Source organism: Amblyomma mixtum, chromosome 1, assembly GCF_055824585.1.
Source record: "Amblyomma mixtum isolate Tamu chromosome 1, ASM5582458v1, whole genome shotgun sequence".
NCBI lineage: Eukaryota > Metazoa > Arthropoda > Arachnida > Ixodida > Ixodidae > Amblyomma > Amblyomma mixtum.
This window is the reverse complement of record NC_143012.1, coordinates 56,522,852-56,541,605: the sequence shown is the minus strand read 5'-3', so window position 1 is coordinate 56,541,605 and position 18,754 is coordinate 56,522,852. Positions and strand designations below refer to the sequence as shown.

At 48.1% G+C, this 18,754-nt stretch overlaps 1 protein-coding gene across 1 annotated transcript in view; it reads left to right on the top strand.

Moving 5' to 3' along the window:
• Positions 1 to 1,119: 1,119 nt before the first annotated feature.
• The window catches only part of LOC149366352 (uncharacterized), a 35,335-nt gene continuing 17,700 nt past the window's right edge, over positions 1,120 to 18,754 (top strand). Inside the window, exons 1-6 of the mRNA XM_089550324.1 lie at positions 1,120 to 1,207; positions 1,387 to 1,439; positions 6,701 to 6,756; positions 6,853 to 7,050; positions 16,694 to 16,844; positions 17,497 to 17,526. Of these exons, the coding sequence (XP_089406450.1) occupies positions 6,721 to 6,756; positions 6,853 to 7,050; positions 16,694 to 16,844; positions 17,497 to 17,526 (415 nt within the window). The 5' untranslated portion in view covers positions 1,120 to 1,207; positions 1,387 to 1,439; positions 6,701 to 6,720. The remainder of the gene's footprint in view (positions 1,208 to 1,386; positions 1,440 to 6,700; positions 6,757 to 6,852; positions 7,051 to 16,693; positions 16,845 to 17,496; positions 17,527 to 18,754) is intronic.

Genomic DNA, 18,754 nt, shown 5'->3' with positions numbered 1-18,754 from the left:
GAATGCTATCAGCATACGCTGCTTGTCCCGACCGAGGTTGCGAGCAGTTAAAGCCGAGACCAGGAAAGTGACACAAGCCTTCGTTCTTAGCAGAGTCATCTACTCTACACCATACGTCATCCCCACAGTCAGAGAAAGAGACAACCTGGATTCTCTAATTAGACAGTAAAAAAAAACCTCCAGTACCCGCCAGATCAACTTGATCTGGGTCCCCGCCCATTCGGACTATCCTGGAAATTGTTCCCAGAGCAGTTCCGCCCCGTCTTTTCTCTCTGTGGGCACCAAAAAGCAGACACACCGCAGATCCTATACTCATGTAATGAAGACAAGCCATCACAGAGTCTGCAGCTCTCTACCCAAGAGCCGCCGCAGTAGCTCAGTGGTTATGGTGCTCAGCTGCTGACCCGAAAGATGCAGATTCGATCCCGGCCACGGCGGTTGAATTTCCCTGGAGGAGAAATTCTGGAGGCCCGTGTACTGTGCGATGTCAGTGCACGTTAAAGAACCCCAAGTGGTCGAAATTTTCGGAGCCCTCCACTACGGCGTCTCTCATAGCCTTAGTCGCTTTGGGAAGTTAAACTCCATAAACCAAACCAAACCCAAGTGGGAGGCCGCGCTGCTAAGCTCTGACCCGGAGGTTCAATTCCGAGTCACAGAGCGGGCCGAAGAGGTCGCCGAATGTCGTCGTCAGTCGGCCACCTGGCGTCCGGCCCAGAGGAGGGGAGGGGAACCACCCCAATCGACGTCTAAGGCCTCTTCTTTAACAAAGTTCACCTCCTCCTCACTGACCTACCGCAGTCCCTTTTCTAATAATGCAGTGAGCGTGCCCTGAGCCCAGGGCACCACTTGCTTCTACTTCCTGTTTAGCACGTTAGAAAAGACGTTGCAGATCCTCTTCGTCCTTCATACTCAGCATCTGCTCCCACTGCGTTGCACTCTGCCCCTTAGGGACAATCCAGGCGTTCCCCTCTAGCCCTGGCGCAGCAGCGGCGGCGGCGCGGCGTGTCAGCCTGTGACGTCACCTCTAGGAAGAACGCTCTGATTGCTTGCGCTGCCTATGACGTCACTTAAGGCGCGCGCCTCTGATTGGCTCCTCCGTGCTGCTGCTCTGATCTTCCTCTTCCCCGTGGGCACCTGCAAGGAGAGGCCAGTCAGGACGCGCCATATTGCCGCAATTTCATTCCAACGTTGGTCAGCATCGAGCAAGGTGCGTATTATCTACGCCGGTGTGTGCGTCTGTCTCCACATTGGCGCAATTTCGTTCTAACGTTGGTCAGGATTGAGCGCGGTGCGCATTAGCGACGCCGGTGTGTAGCATCTGTCTTTGTTCAGTTGCAACTAGTGAATAGCTGAGCACTCCACTCGCGTTCGCATTTGTCTTTTCAGGCAGCCTCTTGCGGCCCTTTGCGCACAACAAAAGAACACCGAGGACATTCGTGGCAAGGATTATTGGCGTCGCCCATCTTTAAGTTTGCAGGAGACGCGCACGTGGGTGTTAAGAAAGCCGTCGGTGTCCTAGTTGTCGGCACCGTGCATCGGAAAAAAAAAACGTATCAGGCCAACCGTTTGCCGCAGAATGTACCGGATGGTCTCGTACAAACCAGCGTCTCGTGCAGCATAAAAGTTCGAGCCTAGCTCGCGACAGCAATTGAAAACGGCGACCTATAATCGGGGGCTCCGTAAAAAAGTATCATCCCTATATTCCGTTTCATACATCATGTGCAACGCTGTGAAGGCTACGGAAGTAGTTCGCAGAAAAAAACAAAGAGAAATGTATCACTCCGCGCTGTTTTGTGGCCGTGCGGTCTAACGCGTCGCTCCGGGGAGTCGGCAGGCAGTGAGGGTGCGTGGGTTCAAATCCCGGGTGGAAAAACTTTTTTTTTCGCCCATTTTTTTTTTCATCGCAAGTTGAATTTCGCGTGACTTGAACGAGAAAACTCGTTTTGTTCAGAATCGCTTGAATATTATGGCGTGTTCTGAAATGAACTGCATGCATCTGTTCATTTGATGCATACCGCGTTAATGTGAGTTGTCCGAAATTCGTTGTCAGTGAGCTCGCACCGGATTTTGGTCACTAGTAGCGGTTTTCTTCCCGATTCTGCAGCATTGTGACTATACTTTTTACTTGCAAGCTAGAGGTTTGCGCGAAAGATGCCGTTCATTCGTCGGGTTTAATTAATTAGCACAGTGCTGAGTGCTCCGCCGTGGCCCAATTAACAAGTGGCCGTCTGTAACTTTCGGGTCAAATTATTTTTACGCACGCCACCTCGATAGTGCCTGTTTTCCCGTGCAGTCAGGTAAAAAGAGTTCCAAGCTGTGGGAGCGTCAAGTAAGAATGCAGAAAAAGTTGTACAACGCTAGGTAAAAATATTTCGAAAGAGCAAACAATAAATGAGACAGGACACTAAAAAATGCTGACCCCGCAGTGTTTGCGAGAAATGGTTTATTCTGGAAACAGCCAGTGGTGCTTTTTCAAGAGCCACGCTATGATATGGAGCACTGCCCATGACGACAATGCTATTGACCGGAATGTTTGGCAAACCTCCACAATGTGGTTTTCTTGAAGTTCGGCAGGTCGTCGTCCTAACTGCCAGCCTTTAGCACACTGCCCAGTGTTGGGACTTCCCTCTTCGCGTACATACTGTGCACTTTCAGAAGAATGGCATGGACTGTGAAGCTGTCATTCTTGACTATTCGCGAGCTTGAAATCTTCACGTCGCGAGGTCTTTTCTTCGGAGACGCCACAGGCCCGCACAGACGCTCCGCCTTGATTTTGGCAACGCTACGGGGAGATACTCCGGTGTCCTCGCTCACAGCACTCAGTACTGCCCGAACAGACTTCTCCGGAAAACGGATCCTGGTGCGGCCGAACACATACGCAATTACTTGCTTGGCGTGCACGATCTTCGGGAAAATGTGTACAGGAGAGCTGGCCGCGGCCGATCAGCTGGACGCCATTTTCTCGAAAGTGAAAGGGAGGCGGACGGAAAGAGTAAACACGGCGGCTAGCGGGGACAGCGAAAACGTGAAATGGAAAATGACGACAAACGCAAAATACAAAATCACAGATCTCGCCCGATTCGTTCGCAATAACATCGTTTTTTGTCACGCTGATGACAAATGCATTATCCACGAAGCCTATCGGCAATGCATTTGTTAATTTTCGCTCACCACAAGCAACGCACTATTTTCTGTCACGGATGCAGGCTGCGCAAAAAAGAGCGCTAGCTTTGACAGCGTTGCACCTGATGTACGAAACGGAGTATAGTTAGCGTGTCCACCAAGAGAAGTGACTCGCCCAAGTTAAAGATCGATCTTCAGGTGGTCAAAACTTCTGGACCTCTTCACTGAGGCATCCCTCATAGCCTGAGTCGTTTTAGGACATTAAACCCCGCATAAACATAACGGTTTCCTCGAAAAAGCAAGTTCCAATTTGCCAAACTTGCGATGCCGTTCCGGCGATGGCGTTCCGTGCTTTTCGAAGCTGGAAGTTTGAAAAGCCGAAACTACACTTACCAACACAACTTTCTGTCCGTAGTTGCGATTGAATGGCTAATTTCTGCTTCTTAGCGCTGGACGCTGGCGTTGTTGTAACCGACAGCGTCGGCTATTTGGCCGCGGCTCCCTTGGGTACTCTGCGGTAAACCGATATGCGTTGATGCCGCGTCCCGATTCGCGCGTCAACCGACGAGACGTCGCGATGCGTCGGCTCACGGCTGGCGGCGACAGCCGGTTTGATTCTTTCTTCGCTGCCAATTGCGGACCGAAAATTGCGTCTATAGAACAAACTAAGGGTGGCGCAGATCGTTGGTCTTCGACACTAAACACCCTGGTCCCTGCATGGCACCCTACCGAATCAGCAAACTGCTCGGACAGCCGCAGTATTAATACCACAGCACTTCTGTGGATGGTGGCGTTGCTGGAAAGTTTCATCCGACACGGCAAACGGGCTGCGGAGGTTTCTTTGGCTGTCAAAAGCCACAGAAAGGGACTCATCCATAGCGGTCTCTTCTGTTCCTTTGTTGGTTGGCATCGGTGCGACCTAGCGCGAGCCACTTGAACGCATTCCGTTCTTTGACAAAACAGTGAGTGAAGAAACTTTATTTCCGCCAGAAGAAGACCCGTGCCCATCCGGGTCCGCACGCAGGCTTCCAGGGAGGGGCAGCGTCGCAGCTGGAAGACTAGCAACAGAGTCACGGGGGTGTAAACGGAAGGCGCGTCCGCTGTCGTCACCGCAGCTTCTAGGGCTTGAGCCAATCACTGCGGACTGAAGTTGACCTACCGCAAAACGCTAGTTTAGCTGGTTTATGGTTGCTTAATGTCCCAAAGCGACTCAGGCTATGAGGGTTCTTTAACGTCGTGCACAGAGCTTCTTTAACGTCGTGCACAGAGCTTCTTTAACGTCGTGCACTAACATCGCACAGCACACGGGCCTCTAGAATTTCGCCTGCATCGAAATTCGACCGCCGCGGCTGGGTTCTAACCCGCGTGTGTCGGCACAGCAGCCGAACGCTATAACCACTGAGCCACCGTGGTGACTGTGGGAGTAGGTGTTTAAAGGATGGTTAATATGAATAATTCACTTTATTTTTGGTCTCAGCAAAATAAAATAGGATATGAAAATAAAACTAAAAACAATAAAAACAAGATAGCAAAAATAAAAAGAATATGAAAAACAAAAAAGTAAATACAAACAAACAGTGCGCCAGGAAACGCTTTCGCCTTGCAGCACGCTTTCGCCTATGCATTCACTAGATGCGCCTTTATTCATTCAGCCTTTGTGGCGGAGTGGTAGCGTCTCCTCTTCAAATGCCGAAGGCCCTGGTTCGATTCCCACCCTCGGCGCAGTTTCTTTCTAAGCAGTGACGCCGAAAGGCGGACAAATCTGCCGATGCGTCTGTCGACACGGCTGCCGACGCGTCTGTCGACATTCCTGCCGACGCGTCTGCTAACGACAGTATGAGGTATTAAAGGCTTTCGTCTGAATAAATATCGGCAATTCCGGGGTTCGAACCCGTGGCAGCGTGTACAGATGAGCTGGTCAACTGCATGAGAGCGCTACGCTATCAGCGCAGCCAAAAATTCATGGGCACTTTGACTGTCTAAAGTGCGTAGAGGCGAAAGCGTCTTCCGCACCATTTTGCCTATATTACACTTTTTGTCGGCCAATCCTCCGCAAGAGATGCATTTTTCTTCTTGGATTAGTGCCTTCACTTCTTTCTTTTCGGGTTTGGTCCTTGTCCTCTGTCATGGGGAGGAGTAGTTTCCTACCTGTGGTCTTCTTAATGTCTTGTACTCTCGGTAGCTTAGCTCCTTCCTGTCTGGAACGGGCAGCCTTCTTCTGTCATTGTCTCATCCACATCGAAATCGGAAGTTGTGCCACGAAGAGTAGAGCTATCGCTCTAAAAAGCCTCTGAAACAGAGCAGACTGCTCATTAACTGCCAACATTTTTCAAGCATGGGGAGTTGTTTAATGATTGCGTGCAATAATAGTGGATTGATGGCCATACTAAACGGCGTATACTCCTGTCATTGGAATAACACTTAGACAGTTGTAGCAGATTGCCGAACGTCCTTAGCTGCTACACAAAAATAACGAGTTGTGCTTTGTACTACACCTCTGCAGATTTCGATTTGTTGCCGAAGATGTCCGCCCCTGGACCGAACAGTGAAAAAAGCAAGCTAAGCGATAAAGAATGACACTGCACTAAAATGACGGTGATTTTCCATCATGCACCCGACAGAGGGTGACCGTAAAAAATTGCTAGTATGAGCAGCTTGACCATGGGCTAATCCAGAAGCCCCGTTTTGGGGGATGGCGGGTTGCACAGCTCACATGCCTGCAACAAAATGTTTATGCTTCCCTTGCTGCTCAGTTATTATTACTATGCATGATGTAGACCGGGACAGGTCTATTGACATAGCCCAACCCACAAAAGGGGTTAGCGCGAGCCAGAAGCGTCAGCCACCCACCATTATCTTTTTTGAAGAAGAGAGGGGAATTCACCTGAGCTCCAGCTCAGGTGAACCTGAGCTCCAGACAGCTGACACCTGAGCTCCAGACAGCTGACACCAGCTTTCGAGATCGGGTGTGAAGGGCAGTGGCCGAGAGGTATACATGGTGCTTTTTCGCATTCCTCGTATTTCTTTCTGCGGCCACGCACTTCGTCGACATGATGCCAGCAGTTAATATTTCTCGGAAACCATCCAGCTTCGCGGTGAAAACAGCCAGAAACGCGCCAGAAGAAGGGCTCACAAGGTGCGCGCACTCACTTCTGAACGCCTGAAACAGGCGAGCCGGTGATGCCAGTGTCTCAATTGTGCGTCATTTCCGGTCAAGTTTGTTAGTTGTCCAGCACACCGCTAGAGGACTACGTCGTCTGCTACAGAGGTTTTTGAACGCTTCTAACTTCAATTCTAGACGCTTCAGAGCCGTAATGTTAAATATAAATATTGCTCATAACATGCACACTATATCCAGCGCAAAATTAGCCGGAGTAAACTTTGGGTCAAGTAGGCCTTTAACTGCCAACATTTTTCAAGCATGGTTAGTTGTTTAATGATTGTGTGCAATACTAGTGGATTGGTGGCCATACAAAAAAGCGTGCAGTTCAGTCATTAGACAGTGGCAGCAGATTGCCCAACTTTCTTAGATGCTGCACAAAAATAACAAGTTGTGCTTTGTACTACTCCTCTGCAGATTTCGACTTAAGATTGAAGATGTCGGCCCCGGGACCCAGCACTGAGAAGACCCGGGTAAGCGATAAAGCATGGCACTGCACTAAAATGGCGGCGATTTTCCATCATGCACCCATTAGATGTTTGGTTGGTTGGTAACAACTTTATTTATAGTCCTGCAGAGCTTTCGCCGACGGGGCCTTAGGTCTCCCACGTGGGGACGTCGAGGCGCTGCCTCGCCGTCGCCTCGCGGGCCTGCTGGACGGCCCAGAGTTGGTCCCCGAGGCTGGGGCTGCGCAAGGCAGCGGCCAACCGCGGCGGGAGGGTTCCGGAATTAGCACCGTGAAGGTTTTTGTTGCAGTCCCAGAGCATGTGAGTTAAAGTGGCTACATTGGCGTTGCAGACCTTGCATATATTTGTCGGGTGTGTACCGGGGTAAAGCCTGTGGTATAGTTCCGGGTTGGGGTACGTGAGCGTCTGCAGTTGTCTGAGGGTCACCGCGTGCGCCCTGTCCAGCTTGTCGCTGGGCGGAGGGAAGGTTCGGCGGCCAGGCAGAGGGCCTTGGTAATTTCGTTGTAGCTGATCAAGCAGTCTTTGGTGCTATTCCACGGACGACGGTCGCCGGCGCGGTTCGCGAGCTCGCGCGCCTTGGCGTGTGCCGTCTCGTTGCGGTTGCGATACGTCCTCGATACTTCTCCCATGTGCGCCGGGAACCATTGAATTCTGGTTTGGAATTCTACCTCCTGCTGGACTTGCCGGTTCCTCAGGACTTGGGCCGCTCTCTTTGAGATCCATCCTTTGGCGAAGTTTCTAACCGTCTGACGCGAGTCGCAGAGAACCAGGGTGCACGTCGGATCCGTGAGGGCGAGTGCCACCGCCGCTTCCTCCGCCTCTTCTGCGCGTTCGCACGCTACACTTGACGTTATGCGCGTTTTGCCGCACGAATCGACGACCGCAACCGCGAATCGCGAGCGTTCTGCGTATATTCCGCGGCGTCAACAAACCTTGTCCCCGTATCGTCTCCATGGCTGTGCAGGAGAGCTCTGGCCCTGGCCACTCTTCTTCCCCGGTTGTGTTCCGGGTGGACGTTTCGTGGAATCGGGTCGACTCTTAGCGTTTGTCTGATCGCGTTTGGAATGGCGACTTTCTGGCCTTGTTGTACGTGGTAACGGATGCCGAGACTTTCCATGACCTGGCGGCCTGCTGTCGTTCCCGTTAATCTTTCCAGTTGTGAAGTGCGCTGCGCCTCGGCGATTTCGCTAAGCGTGTTGTGAAGTCCGAGCTGGAGCAAGCGATGCGTGCTGGTAGACTCGGGTAGACCCAGTGCTATCTTGTACACCCTGCGAATGAGGACATTGATCTTGGCTTCTTCTCCCTTGTACCAGTTGTGGAATGCCGCAACGTACGCAATATGGCTAATGACGAAAGAGTGTATGAGTCGTGTGAGACTCTCCTCCCTCATTCCGTTTCTTCTGCTAGTGATCCTCTTGAGGATTCGCATGGCGTTAGCTGTCTTGTGCTTTAATTTAGTGATCGTTTCGCCGTTGACGCCGTTGGCCTCGATTATCATGCCGAGGACCCTAATTGTGTGTACTATCGGGATGGTTGCTCCGTTTCTCGTACGTAGTCTGATCTCTTCGTACTCGCGCTTTGTCGTTGCCGCATTCCGACCACTCCCGGGTGGTCTGCCCCTCTGCGTGGGGCGGTAGAGTAGGAGTTCTGACTTTTTCGGCGAACATCGTAAACCCGTACCCTCTAGGTATTCCTCTATTGTCTCGATTGCTAGTTGCAGTGCCGTTTCGATGTGACCGTCGCTGCCTTTGTGCACCCAAAGGGTTATATCGTCGGCGTATATTGTGTGCCGGACGTCTTTCAGTTCTTGTAGCTTTTCTGCTAGGCCGATCATGACCAGGTTGAAGAGCGTGGGCGAGATGACGGAGCCCTGCGGGGTGCCGGTGCTCCCCAGCGTTTGCTCTTCTAGCTGGAGGTCCCCTGCCACTAAAACAGCTCGCCTGTCTGTCAAGAAATCTTTAACGTAGTTGTACGTGCGTACACCAAGGTTATGCCGCGATATCTGGTGTAAGATCGCCGAGTGCGCGATTCTATCGAACGCGCTTTCAAGGTCGAGGCCGAGAATTGCTTTGGTGCCTCTCGTCTTGCCATCAAGAACGTGGTGCTTCAGTTGTATCATTGCGTCCTGCGTGGACAATTGTGGGCGAAATCCTATGATGGATGGTGGGTATGCCCCTTTGTGCTCTAAGTGGGCTTGCCAGCGGTTAAGCAATGCGTGCTCCATGGTCTTGCCGACGCAGGACGTCAGCGATATGGGGCGAAGGTTTTCGATGCGTGACCGACCAGTTACTAGCCAAGTACTTGCCGCACACGTCGACTGCACAACACGGCCCTTATGATGGGGATCCGAATGTAGAATTGGATAAGGACTTTAGCTACCTACACAGCAGATCGGCGCCAGGCCCTGATGGTGTGTCGAATCGCGCCCTGAAGAATCTTGACGACAAATCCGTGGAACAGTTAACGGCATTTATCAATGACTGCTGGCAGCGCGGCACCCTCCCGCAACAATGGAAAACTGCGAAAATGATACTAATCCCGAAACCCGGAAAAGCACCGAGCCTCGAAAACCTTCGACCCATTAGAGGTGCCTGTAAAAAATTGCTAGTATGGGCAGCTTGATCATGGGCTAATCCAGAAACCCCGTTTTGGGGGGATGGCGGGTTGCACAGCTCACATGCCTGCAACAAATCTGTTTATGCTTCCCTTGCTGTTCAGTTATTATTACTTATTAGTTCGTTACAATTAGATAGCCGGTGGGCATTTGCCAAGGAAACCATGCAGACAAGTATGCATCTCGTCAGTATTGTGCAACATATCTTTTATGCCTATGAGTACTCATATAAGGTTAACTGCCATACCTGAACAGAGTATAAAAACTCCCCGCAGGGAGGCGTCTGCAGCATGCAGACGTTGGTGAGTGGCGACACCACGGGGTTAACCCGAGCATCCGCAGGGATATCCCCGCAGGGGGATGATGGTGAACAATGCGTCACCACGGACCCGAGCATCCGCGCTTAGCCGTGCGTGGCATCGCCGTGTCCGGGGAAAAGGGGATCCTGGTGGTTGAGCCGATGCCGAGCGTTTGGACCCTTAAGGCCCCTCGGCGGAGGCAACACACCACTTTGGCCCCAGCTTCCTGTAGACGGCACCTCCGGCCTGACCCGACCGGGGGAAATCGGCAGTCGCCTTTTCCTGTCCTCCCCTCTATCTTTCACTTTCCCATCTCTTTCTTACAACTCTCCTGTCTCCTCCTATTTTCTTTGTTTTTTCCTCTTTTTCCTGGCGGCGAGGGTTAACCGTGTGTGACCAACTATCCCGAGTTGAGTCATATTAGGTTATAGTTAAGGTGTACAGCTGGCGTGGGCAGGGCTCGCTTGCGAGTTCCTGTCGCGTCCCCTCGTTGGGCTCCATGGTGGGTGGCTGGCACCATGGCCGAACAACACATATTTTTCATGGCTCCCCCTTTTTCCAAACCAGATCGCCCTCACAAAAGAGGGCGGAACGAAGCAACCGCAGAGTTTTTCCAAAAACCAAAATCATTTCCAAAGTTCCACGTTCTTCATTGTGAAGAAACGGAAAAAACCGCAAGAATGATGTCCCCTTTCTTAGTGTCAAAAAGTCTAACTGATGCCTTGGGTCCCGGGTACAAAGTCTCTAAAATGCCTAGTGGTGACCTGCTCCTTGAACTAAGAGACATTGCCCAATATACAAAACTTCCCAACCTAGTATCCATCGGGGAAATCCCTGTATCAATCACAGCACACCGATCTCTCAACACCGTCCGTGGTGTGATATCTGAATCAGATTTCATTGACTTGACCGAGGAAGAAATGCTTGATGGCCTCAGAGAACAGAATGTTGTAAGTGTATATCGAATCAAAATAAGGAAAGACAACAAAGAGATACCTACAAAGCACTTAGTACTGACTTTCAACTCGAGCACACTCCCAGAATCCATAGAAGCAGGCTACCTCAAAATAAATGTCAGGCATTATATCCCAAATCCACGCCGGTGTTTCAAATGTCAGAGGTACGGTCATGGGTCTCAAAGCTGCCGTGGCCGCGAAACTTGCGCTAAATGGGCCTCAAAAGAACACGCTTCCGACAACTGTCAAGGAGCAGCACTTCGCTGCGCAAACTGTGAAGGCGATCATCCCGCCTATTCAAGGTCGTGTCCCTCGTGGAAAAACGAGAAAGAAATCGTTACAATGAAAACCAAACAGAACATCACATTTAAGGAAGCGCGAAGACTCTTTTACGCAAAGAACAGCTTCAACTTTTCCACAAAAACAAACTTTGCTGATGTGGTGCGCAGGGGCGGCACACCACACAGCACTCCGGCATCTGTCCAGGCCACTTCCACCGAGGCTATGGCAGAGCCATCTGCGCCCCAGGCAGAGACAGCGAATGCTGCTCTGCCATCCCCAAAGCAGGGAGCGCCGGCTCACGGGTCGGCACCCAGCAGGACTTCCCCCCGTCGGGGGAGGCCTGACACTAACACATCCGCGGCTTCCCCGCGGTCCACCAGCACCTCTAGTGAGGTGATGGAGGTAACTCCCGATCCGCCCGCTTTGCAGCGGCGGAACCGCTCTCTTGAGCGAAGAATAGACAGGACCCCAATAACGGGCCCAGAAAACAAGTAAATCCCTTCAATCCTCACTCAAAAATATAAACATGACTTTCCTACTTCAATGGAACTGTAGAGGATTGCTCAGGAATTACAATGATATCACACATTTTCTTGGCCCAATGTTTCCTGTAGCTTTATGTCTTCAGGAAACCAACCTCGGTCCACAACATACGAATATCCTGAGACATTATCAAACATTCCGACGTGATCGCGAGCATGCTAACAGACTCTCAGGAGGCGTCGCAATCGTCACTCAGAGCGGCGTCCCTGCTAAAAAAATCAATCTTAACACAAAACTGGAAGCGGTTGCGGTTAGCGTCGTGAGCTACAAAACCATAACTATATGTTCTCTATATCTTCCCCCGCACATGACATTAACAATACAAGATTTAGAAGGCTTGATAAATGAACTACCGGAGCCATTCCTGGTAGTTGGCGATTTTAATGCTCACTCATCGTTCTGGGGAAGCGAACGCTGTGACTCGAGGGGCCAAATAATCGAAGATTTTATCCTCTCAAATAATATCTGTCTTTTAAATACGGGAAAAGCCACATATTGCTGTCCAAGCTCAGCAAAAATGAGCTCTCTCGATTTAGCTTTCGAATCACCATTACTTTTTAACGATTTTAAATGGGATGATTTAAATGACCCCATGGGCAGCGATCACTTACCTACCGTCATCAGGCTCTCATCGTCCACTCCAATCATCCCCACAAGGCCACGGCGCTGGAAAATTCAGCTCGCCGACTGGTCACTTTTTACAAAAAGTGCCACTCTGGAAAAGGAATTTTGTGACGACCTTAGCACAGATGAAATTAATGAGAAGTTTACTGAATGCATAATATCGGCCGCAACACTCGCTATACCACAAACAACAGGACTTGCACAAAAGAAACACAAAGTGTGGTGGACAAAAGAATGCACATTAGCAAAAAAACAACAAAACAAAGCCTGGAGCGCTCTGCGTCGATATCCCACAGCAGAGAACCTACTTACCTTTAAGAAGGCAAAAGCCAGAGCGCGGTATGTGCGAAGAAATGCAGAGAAAACCTCTTGGCAGAAATATGTCTCCTCAATAAATAGTTCAATAACATCAAAGAAAATGTGGGAAAAAGTTCGTAAATTTACTGGTGACCATACCCCTTTCACACTTCCTCTCTTGACAGCACCCGGGACACAAACATCTTTAGAAGAACAGGCCAACATACTGGGCGAGCATTTTGCTGAGATCTCAAGCTCATCCAACTACACAAACACATTTCAGAAACACAAAGCAATAGCTGAAAAACAAAAATTCCCATCTGGAGCAGGTGTACATGAGGATTACAACCAGCCTCTCACACTACAAGAATTAAATAAGGTACTATCTTCTGGCAAAAAGACAGCACCGGGACCAGACAACGTGCATTACGCTATGCTTGCACATCTCTCCGAGGCTGCTGTAGAGGCACTGTTAAAATTCTTTAATAAATTCTGGATAACTGGAAATATACCTGACGAGTGGAAAAAAGCAGTCATAATACCTTTTCTCAAACCCGGAAAACCACCAACAAGTCCTAGCAGTTACAGACCAATAGCCCTCACCAGCTGCATTGCTAAATCTTTCGAAAGTGTAATAAACATTAGATTGACCTTCATACTTGAATCTCGGCAACTATTAGATACACACCAATGTGGGTTTAAAAAAGCATGCTCGACCACAGATCACCTTGTCCGTCTAGAAAACACCATCCGGGAGGCGTTCATCCACAAGCAGCACTGTATTGGGGTCTTCTTCGACTTGGAGAAGGCCTACGATACTACGTGGAAGTTCGGCATCCTCCGTGACCTAGCAGAGCTAGGTATCCGCGGCAGGATGTTGAACTGCTTGAACGACTTCCTGGCTAACCGCACATTCCGAGTCCGCCTAGGAGCAACTCTCTCCACGACTTTCACCCAAGAGAACGGCGTACCCCAGGGGTGCATTCTAAGCACGACACTCTTCATAGTAAAAATGAATTCCTTAGCTAAAGTAATACCCAAGTCCATAATGTATTCAGTTTATGTAGATGACCTACAAATAGCATGCACGTCCTCTAGCATATCAACCTGTGAGAGACAAATACAAATCACACTAAATAAACTAGGTGCTTGGGCAGACAGAAATGGGTTTAAATTTTCTCCTCAAAAAACAGTAGCTGTTCTTTTTTCATTGCGACGAGGCCTACAGGTCGATCCCAATCTATACTTGAATCACACTGCGCTACCAATTAAACAAGAACACAAATTTTTAGGCGTAACTTTCGACAAGAAACTCACATTTCTACCACACATTAACAACCTTAAAAAGAAAGCTTCTCAAGCCCTCAATATCTTAAAAGTGCTCTCACGGAAGCGGTGGGGGTCCGATAGAGCAAGCCTTTTACAAATATATCGCTCTCTGGTGCGCTCCAAGCTGGCCTACGGGTGCATAATATATGGTTCGGCAAGAGCATCCTACTTAAAAAGATTAGACCCCATTCATAATCTTGGTCTGCGCCTATCATCTGGAGCATACAGAACATCACCAGTAGCCAGCCTTTACGTCGAAACTAATGAAGCCGCTCTTGAGGATCGAAGAATTGCCCTTACATGCTCATATGTCTTAAAAATCCGTTCTCTTCCGAAACATCTCTGCCATCCAGTTGTCACCAAGTGCCCATGTAAAAGATTATTCATCAACAAACCACATTCTATCAGACCATTACTGCTGCGCTTTGAAGATAAATGTGAAGAGCTAACAGTACTAGATGCCCTACCGAATATTGCACAAAGGAATGAATATTTACCACCATGGTACAGCCTGCCTTCAGTATGTGACCTCACAATGACACATTTAGATAAAAAGCAAACGCCAAATGAGTACATATTACAGGAATTCTTTGCACTACAAGAAAAGTATGACACTTACATTGAATTTTATACCGATGGCTCAAAAACAGAAAGTCACGTTGGAAGTGCAGTAATACAAGGAAAAAACAAACAGATAATGCGACTACCAGAATGCGCATCGGTTTTTACTGCTGAGTGTTATGCCATCTTTGTAGCTGTGCAAAAAATAGTAAGAGAGAATATCAAAAATAGCATCATTTACACCGATTCCCTGAGTATGCTTAAAGCACTGCACTCCAGAAATGCAGCTGAACCTATAATAGGAAACATCATACATAACATTGTTAAAATCACAAAACAAAAACATAACATTAAATTCTGCTGGGTGCCTAGCCATGTTGGAATTGTGGGCAATGAGAAAGCAGATGTATGCGCTGCACAAGCCCGGAATGGCCAAATAAAGCAAGTGAACATACCGCACAGGGATTGCTTAAAGTTTATCTACAGTAAACTCAGAAATAAGTGGCAGGCTGCATGGCAAGAGCACGTAAACAACAAACTACATTCTGTGAAGCCAAATTTAGGGGAATGGCAATCATGTAAGCATCAAAAACGTTTTACCGAAGTTATTTTATGTCGGCTCCGCATTGGACACACCCACCTCACGCACAACTTTCTGCTAGCCAAACAAAACAAACCTCTCTGTGAAATGTGTGGTGCTGAACTCACAGTGAACCACATTTTAATTTCATGCATAAAACTAGAAGAACTAAGAAAGAAATATTTCACAACATTTTACAGGGAAAGCATCCCATTACACCCCATGCTACTCTTAGGTGATCAAGCACTGGTTGACATTTCATGTATTTTTAGGCTTCTCAAGGAAGCCAACGTTTTAAACAAACTCTAAGTATTTCTAAAAAAGCTTCACCATTAACAAAAACTCTAACCTTGTGTTTGGCGCATCATAGCCTCAGTTGCTTTTGCGCCATAAAAATCAATATAACTAACTAACTAACTAAGTATAAAAACGGAAAAATGTTTCTTCATTACCGTCTGAACCAATTGTTCTCTTCTTCCTTACGCGTTTCGCAAGTTTTTTTTTTAATACTGTATGTAAGGTGTATCTCAATGACGTTTCTATCGGTTAATTTATATTAACTTAGCTTTGAACGTCACACTAAATTTCGACGGCTCTAGTTTCTGTCCCTTTTCTCAGATAAGAACCAGTAAAGTTAGGGAAACATTTTTCTGAGTGCCGAGTTTGGAAAATTTTAGAGAAAACGAACAAAGGTCTCAACTGGAAAAGATTGGTATCCTGAAAACTTCTTAACACTTTGTCACGATATATCTTTCAATTCTTTAATAACAGTAGTACGAGTAAGCGCGAACGTCTACCTCTTCGCGATGAAATTTATTTTCACATCCAAGTTTCGTTCTTTGTAAAACAACTCAAATTGTTATCCTTTAATCCTAGTCATGGTATCCCACCAACGTGCCCTGTAACAAATCTATCAGATTCGTCCGACATACCTTTAGCGAGGGCTTTTTCTGAACGCGAGAATTACCACAGCGCTTTCCCGCTGATCTTACAGAGCATCGTCGCATATGTCACTCCTGTAGAAAGAGGATCGAAGAGCGATCCCTGCTACTTCGCCAGGACGTGTTCAACTGCTCGCAGGGAGCTTACGGCTTCTCTATCTCGTTAAGCAGCCCTACTCGTCAAACATGACATTACCCACTGTGGGTTCAGAAACTTCCAAGGCGAAAAATGACTCGAAGTTGTCGCGACCCGACGAGCCATGCTGGTTGTCACTTGCCAGCAGAGAAGTAGGAGAAGTTGTGAGTGATCACGCGGCGATGAAAACGAAACGAGCTAGCGCCACAACTTATCATTAAAAAAATAAGGATCACTCACTCCGTGGTTGCGTTAAAGGAACATCAATCGGGAATACTAAACAAGGCTAGACTAATAGGTTATAGGCAGAAGCGGAAATCCATTACCGATCCATGAAACGGCCATGATCAAAGGGCTCCGGTAGTTAGTGGGGTACAAGTGAATTGTTACCGAAGACCCAGCTACAGGAACAATTTATTTCAGAATATATTTACTGCATCAATAAAATGAAGTGGCAGGCTTACCAGAGCCTAAGGGGATTCTTGCCTATAGTCGTTCTAACTCCGCCCCGTGAAGCGTGGCGACGCACGTAAGAACGGACCCTCTTAGCTTCCCTTTGACTTTGCCGTCATTCCGCCGCTGCATTGCCACTCCGAAAAATTAATGAACCTACAGGCATTCTCTGTATCACCAGTGTACTGTGCGATGTCAGTGCATGTTAGAGAACCCCAGGTGGACAATATTTTCGGAGTCCTTCACTGCGGCGTCCGTCAATGCCTGAGTCGCCTTGAGACGTTAAAACCCCATAACCCATAAGCTGTATCACATTTTATCTTTCCAGGCTGATTTCTTCATGAACATAATAAGTATTTGTGTGCGAATGCGCGACACATACAGAAGTAGCCCATTAAACCCTCCTGACGACTTTTACGACGAAGGGCGTAACCTGATGACGGAGCTGGAATATTACCGAGAGCACCTCGCTATTGGGTGTAAGTACCTGTTAAAATCATTTTAGATCGCGCTGTCCGGAGCTTACACACTTCCAGCTTTTTCATTAGAAAAACGAGGCCTAAAGATACAATACAAAAATTTGTCCAAACAAATCTCTTGCATTTTTCGCCATGAATCTGCAGTAACAATTTTTTGTAAAATATATCTGTCATCTGTTTATCTGCACAACTGCTGAAAAATACAACGAAAAATTGTACAATACTAGAAAAAAAACGTTGTAAAACGGGAAACTCTGTGGTACATCCAAACGACAAAACTGTGTCATATTTTTACTACGATTTTGTTGCCTTTTTTTTTCTTCTGGAATTGACACCTATATTTTACATTTTCCCATACGTTTTCGACGCTGAAGTACCTCGTTTCTGTGAACATGTAAAACAATCTTAAACTCGTTTCATTATAGCCAAAATTCGTAATATAACATTCCATCAAAAATCTATGCAAGAGCTGCACAGTTACTTTGGGCGGGATGCAACTCAGACTAGCCTTTCTCCGGAGTAAAATCGTACCATTCCCGAAGTTTTAGACACGTCTCGAAGGCGTTCGCAGCGATTCCAGAGGGCGAGAAAAACCGAGCGCCCAACACCAGTTGCAGATTGGATGCGAGAAAGTTCATTTTTTGTTTTTCAGGTGTACAAGTGCCCACAGATCACGATAGACGTAAGTATAGCGATACCTATTAAATTAAGCAAAATCTCTCGATGTTTTGTATGAGAGTGTGCCGACGATCTGGCAAAATTTTCTTCAAATTCGTAAGTTTATATATGTGTGCTTGGTTTCAAATTCCTTGAATACAAAGGTAAACTTCTCGGCATCAGAGTGTTAATATCTCTAGTAATCCCAGCTAACTGCTGCACCAGTATGGCGCGTTGCCATTATCTTCTGGTCCTCGTCTCTTAGTGCAATTTTTAGAGCAACCGATTCCAGCGCCCCAGCTCCGCAACGAGCAGATGTTTACGTTTGTGGCTCCGGCCTCCTGGGCACGACAGGCATGCCAAATAAATTTTCGTTCCACCGCAGGTCGGCTCATCGGCAGGCGCCGTCATGGTTTGCCTGTTGGCTTTTACGCGCGTCTCTATAGACCGGAACACTAAATTAATTTGGTTGGCGGTATTTTTTAAAGCGCCCTGGCGCCATCTGTTGAAAGTGGTGAGAAGCACAACTTTCGGGCCACCACACAGCGGGACACGACAGGGCGCATATGGGAGCCGCGGCCAGCCCGCACTTTGTAAACGCGGCACGGCGCCAAAATCAAAAACGTAATTTGCACTGCCAGAGTTAATTTTCCTGCAACATTCATACAGGCCGTTGTGCCGACAGGGGATAGGTTATGAAGGCCGCTTCCCCACCGCAGCAAATGCCTCCACCGAGTGCAAGAACATCGCATGCGATTTAGTAATAACTCGTGATGCTAGAAGCCCACGAAACGGTGACGCAGGCGTAAAATAGTTCAGCAAGTATTGCTGCAAACATCATTTGCATGCCCGCCCTTTTACTCCATCATACGTGATTACCCAAAGATAGTCGGTCTGATATGTCATTTACTCCATAATATGTGATTACCTATACAGATAGCAGGTCTGACATGGTTCTGTCAAGCCACTATCTCAAGCATTCCGAAGCTGGCACTTGCTACGAGCCACGAATTACGAGCATCCGTAGCCCCGATGTTAGGAAAAAGGGGTATGTGATAATTTGGGGAACCCTGACCAAGTGTTAGCCCCTTAATACCGCTCGAGCTAGAAATGCAAGCGAGCAGGTTCCAACATCCAAAATAGTTTCATGGCGGATCGCTCCACTCCACCAAATTCATTGGCTTCTATCGGTTATACTGCTAGCCTTCGCACTATTTCTGCCCAGCCACATGCATGCCGCTAACATATAGACA